At 49.3% G+C, this 5528-nt stretch overlaps 1 protein-coding gene across 1 annotated transcript in view; it reads left to right on the forward strand.

Annotated features, from left to right (window-relative positions):
• The window catches only part of Tcf7l1 (transcription factor 7 like 1), a 47260-nt gene extending 44974 nt beyond the window's left edge, over nucleotides 1–2286 (forward strand). Inside the window, exon 10 of the mRNA XM_010635243.2 lies at nucleotides 862–2286. Within this exon, the coding sequence (XP_010633545.1) occupies nucleotides 862–1340 (479 nt within the window). The 3' untranslated portion in view covers nucleotides 1341–2286. The remainder of the gene's footprint in view (nucleotides 1–861) is intronic.
• The last annotated feature ends 3242 nt before the right edge of the window (nucleotides 2287–5528 follow it).

Here is a 5528-nt window from a genome sequence, read left to right on the forward strand (position 1 = left end):
CCCCCCCCCCCGGTATGGGGATCGAACTCGGGACCTTGTGCTTGTGAGGCAGGTGGTGGCACCACCACTGAGCTAACTCCTCCCTGGCCCTCTTCCTTTCTTGCACCTATATAACTTGTGTATTCAGCTACACAAGAGTACACATACGAAAACTATAGCCCATTGTCTACCTGCTGCTCGGCAAGTGTCCACCACCTCTGATTGCACCAGCAGCCCAAAATTTTAGAGTAAATTGAGTGGCTCCATCCCCCAAGTTAGGAGGTTTAGGAAAGAAAGATGATGCTGTGATAGACTCTGTGGAACAGACCATTTGCCCTCTGGTGTGTGGGGCATGGGCAGTTTGCACTTTGCCCCTGCTCTGGGTGTTCTTAAATATGCTTTTCTACTCTTGGAACCCTTGGAAGTAATTTCTCATCCTTCTCACGAGCAGTCCTGTTTCCAAAGCTCGTTTGTCCCTCCCTATCCATGGGGGTTGACTCTGTGATCCCCTCCTCCATTCATTCCACAGCTGCCCAAATCCATGGGTGCTCCCGCCACTAATAGAAAATGGCGTAACATTTGCATATAATGTATGCGCATTTTCCCGTATACTTCACACCATCTCTTGATTGTAATGCCCAGTACAAGGTTACTACTACATAAGCCATTGTTTTGCTCTATTGTTTAGACAATGATAGCAAAGAGAAAAAGTCTGCACATGTTAGGGACAGATGCAGCTTTTTTTTCCTGGACATTTCCCATCCACTCTCGATTGACTCCGCAGATGCAGACCCCATGGGCCCAGAGGGCAGATGTACACTGGCCCTGCCCCCCGCCACTCTCAGAGCTCTTAGCTGCTCACTGCTTGTGCTTTGCCCCTAGGTGCTCTGGCCTCCAAGAGCAAGAAGCCATGCATCCAGTACCTGCCCCCTGAGAAGCCCTGCGACAGCCCTGCCTCCTCCCACGGCAGCATGCTGGACTCCCCTGCCACGCCCTCTGCAGCCTTGGCCTCGCCCGCTGCCCCGGCGGCCACCCACTCAGAGCAAGCCCAGCCCCTCTCCCTCACCACCAAGCCTGAGGCCCGGGCACAGCTGGCTCTCCACTCGGCCGCCTTCCTGTCAGCGAAGGCTTCAGCCGGCTCCCCGGGCCAGCTGGGCAGCCAGCCTCCCCTGCTGTCGCGGCCACTCCCCCTGGGGTCCATGCCCGCAGCTCACCTGCTGTCGCGGCCACTCCCCCTGGGGTCCATGCCCGCAGCTCTGCTGACCTCGCCCCCTGCCTTCCCCGCCTCACTCCATGCCCACCAGGCCCTCCCTGTGCTACAAGCCCAGCCTCTGTCCTTGGTCACCAAGTCTGCCCACTAGGCTGCCCCCATCTATGCAGGCTGTCGTGTGACTCGTCGAGTAGTAATGATTCAGAAAAAGAAGAAAAAAGAGGAAACTTTATTGGTCAATATTTGACCACTCTGGACTGTTCTGTAAAGTGGCTGGTAACAACAGCACTTTACATTTTTGTAGATGTAACCAGTAGCTGATCTTTAGGCTTTTCTAAAAAAAACAAAACAACAAAAAAATCTTTACAAGAAAGAGAACTGAAGAGTAGTGTGTTCTCCCTGTGTGTGCTGTGGTGGACGAGCCTGGGCAGAAGACACCTTCTCTACCTCTCCCTCTCTCGCTCCTACCCTCCTGTCTCCTTATTAGCCGCTCCTGCCCCAGCTGCCCCCTCAGTCTGTGTGGTCGGCATGGCCTGGGGTCCCAGCCAGGTACCGCTTGACCGAGACCCATTCCTCCACATCTCTTGGGTCCTGGCCCAAGTTTTGTCAAGTGGTCACCACCGTGGGTTCTTCCCTCTTTGTCCTCTGCCCAGCGTAAGGCCACGACCATGCGCGAAGACATCTTGGCCTGATTTGTTTCCACCGCCTCCCCTCCTCCCCTCACCCTCGGGGAGGCCCTGGGTTCCATCCCCAGCACCACAAAACCCTGCCAGCTTCCAGCTTGGGGTGGGGAAAGAGGGCCTGTGAAATGGTCCCCGCCCTCCCTGCATTTAAAGGGACTCAAGATGCCTGCCACTTGCACAGTGAAGTCTGGGTTCCTTCCCCCGCCAGTTGAGATCTATACCCCACAGTTCCAGAGTGGCAGCAGGACCTGGCCCTGCAGTCTGGCTCCTGCCACCTGGCTCCGTGCTAGCACAAGCTGCCAAAGTTCCAAGACCCTCTGCCTCTCCGTCGCCTCACATGCTTCTCCTGTGTGTATTTCATTTTGTTTTTATGGTTTTTGGAGCAATTTTAACTCCCAGTTGTTTATTTTCACAAAAGAAAATAAAATTGCAGTTGCAAGACCTTCTTGTGAGCGTTTTGTTTTTTTTTGAGTTCTTTTGCTGAACCAAGCTACCAACGCCTGAGGCTAGCAGACCACCTGGGCAGTGATCACAGCCCCAAAGGCAGAATCTTTATTCACAGGTGCCTTAAGTCAGCTCACCACTGGAAGACATCCTGTGTGTGCTTTGTGGCCCCATGTGTCTTATAGTTGCCAAGATGTGAGGGGGAGCCTTCCTGTTCTTTTCATATTTATCTTGAATGACAATATTTTTTGGTAATAGCATTATTAAAATGTAATTAACTCGGGCCGGGGGTTTAGCTCAGGGGTTCTGCTGCCTGCCTCGCAAGCCCAAGGACTCAAGTTTGATCCCAGGTACACCCCCATTTAATGTTACAATTTTCCCACTTAAAACAGTGGACAGGGTGAGTGTGACGATGCAAACCTGTAAGCACTTGGGAAGCTGAGGCAGGAGGATTGAGCAAATTCAAGGCCAGCCTGGGCTACGTAGGAGACTTTGTCTCAAAAATAAAAAATAACCAAGATACAACATGTAAAGATACCAGATCCTAATGATGAATGTAACTGTATCGCATACCTAAAATGTACTAATAAACTCAATGGAAGAGAAAAAGAGAGTGGACAGGACTGAGGTGTAGCTCAATGGTAGAGTGCTTGCGTAGCCTGTAAGAGGGCCTGAGTTCAATCCCCAGCACCAAAAGGGGGAAATAAAAGTGGATACTTTCTCTTTTTTGTGGTGCTACGGATTAAACCCAACAGCTCACACCTCATGCCTCATACGGGTAGAACGCCATCCTTTGCTTTTTGTGTCTGACGTATTTCACATACATCTTTTTAAGGCTCACCTCTGTTGTCGCACGTATCAGAATCCCACTCATTCTGGATGGGCACACTTCCTCATACGTTGTGCTTTTTGCTGACTTGAGTCTCTGGGGAGTGGCTGCAAACTGACCATGCCTGCGGGGCCCCAGAGGAGGGGTCACAAACGTACGGTGTGCCTTCCTCAGGGGACTTCATCCTGGCGTGCAGTTCGATGCCTCAGTGTCTGGCCATGTGTCCTGCTCTAGAAGAGCTGTTCAAACTGACAGGCATCCATGGCTCCCATCTGACCTGGGCCCAGTTTACTCCTAACACGACAGCCTCTCTCCAGGAGCAAAAGCACAGAGCCCAGCACAGTACAAGAAAGGCCAGAAGCAGGGTTCTTATGGATCAGAGGGAAGAGGGCAGCACTCCTCACAGGGCCAATGGTGTCCTCACCCGGTCACCTGGGCCTCTACCGGTGCCCAGACGGTCGGTGAAGAACAACAGAAATGGAAGGATCCGTGGACCCAGGGCTTTATTGGGGTCCAGGGCACTATTCTAGCAGGCTTCCCTTGGGAAGTTCTACTTGGTGGGTTTCGGGTAAGCAGGCACAAGTTCATGGAGTCACACTGTGACAACTGGTCACTAGCATTTCCGGGCAGCCTAAGCAGGTGTGGCCTCAGGTCAGTTAAGTAGTTGCACACCTTATTCCCCTCCCCGCAGTACTTGGGATTGAACCTAGGGCCTTCACACCGAGCTATATCTCCAGCTTTTTCTATATTTTTTATTTTGAGGCAGAGTCTTCCTAAATTGCCAGGCTGGGCTTGAATTTGCATTCCTCCTGCCTCAGCTTCTCAGGCTTCTGGGATTACAGGTATGCTCCGCCACACCCAGCTTCTGCTTTGGATACAGCTTTTTTTTGTTGTTGTTGTTTTCCAGGGTACTGGTGATCGAACTCAGGATGTCACATATTTTTTTTTCAGCTTTAATTGGGTTTATTGGTACATTGTAGGGATACAGTACAGTTACATTCATTGTTGTGATCTTGTACCTCTACATGACAGGTCTTGGTTCTCATTTTTTCCCCTTACCCCTGCCCTCCCTTCACCCCCTCCTCCCCTCCCCATCTACAAACACTTTATTTTCATCTTTTCATTAGGATGTCACATTTGCCAGGCAGGTGCAGTGCCACTGAGCTAAATCCCAGGCCTATTGGCTACAGCTTTAAATCATGTCATTCTGCAATGAACTGTTGTTTTAAATTGCCTCACCCCCTGAACAAAGACTGACCAGTTGGATGCAAATACTATTGCCTTTCGAGGTGGCACATGCCTATGATCCCAGTAACGTGGGAGCTGCAGTTGATGGATCACAAACCTGAACCCAGCCTGGGCAACTTAGTGACTTAGTGAGACCCTGTCGCAAAATAAAAAAATAAAGGGCTAGAGATGTAGCTCAGTGCAGAGGTCCTGGATTCAGTCCCCACTACCTCAAAAAAATAAGTGAAAATTTAAAAAACAACCTGTTGGACCATCTATTGCCTGGACTTTGGTTTATTTGATTTTGTCAAGGAAATGGTCACTAAGAAGTGTTTGTGTAGAGCAGGGATCAGGTAGTTTCTACTTACCTTCCTCACCTCTTCGGCTGCAACCTGGCGTGGCTCTCAGCTCGCCCCTGAAATAACCCAGTCCTTGCTTAAGAGCTGAGGATTTAACTCAGTGGTAAAACACTTGCCTAGGATGCACAAAGCCCCGAGTTCAATCCCCAGCACTGAAGAAAAAAGTCTTTACTTCAACTCCATGCTACATTTAAGATGATTTCACTTTCCAGATACTGTCAGCTCTGTGACGATTGGGAAACCTCTGAGGATGTAGAGAAAGAAACAGTAGAAAACAAGATGACAGTGTCCCAAAGACAGGGGACTTTATTGGTGGCACTAAACGTTACAAGGATGCCTACACAGTAGAAATTATACATATGGCTTTGTATCTTGCTTTATTTTCAGTTAACTATCATATGCATATACATGTTATCAATGAGGGAGGCTACCTGTAATCCCAGCTACTTGGGAGGCTGAGGCAGGGAGATCACAAGTTTGAGGCCAGTCTGGGACGACTTAGTGAGGCCCTGACTCAAAAATTTAAAATAAATGAAAGGAGCTGGGGGATGCAGTCCAGTAGTAGAGCACTTGCCTGATATGCATAAGCCCCAGGGTCCATCTCCAATCACACACACACACACACACACACACACACACACACCAACAAAATATTCATGACAATACCTCTAGATTAAGGATATCTTTATTTTCTTAATATAAGTTAACAAATAACATGAATTGCCTTCTAATTTTTGTATAATAAATGTATTATCGTAATAATTATATATATATATATATTGGTACCGGGGATTGAA

Source organism: Fukomys damarensis, unplaced genomic scaffold, assembly GCF_012274545.1.
Source record: "Fukomys damarensis isolate Sample0158 unplaced genomic scaffold, DMR_v1.0_HiC HiC_scaffold_2, whole genome shotgun sequence".
In the NCBI taxonomy this organism is placed as follows: Eukaryota; Metazoa; Chordata; class Mammalia; order Rodentia; family Bathyergidae; genus Fukomys; species Fukomys damarensis.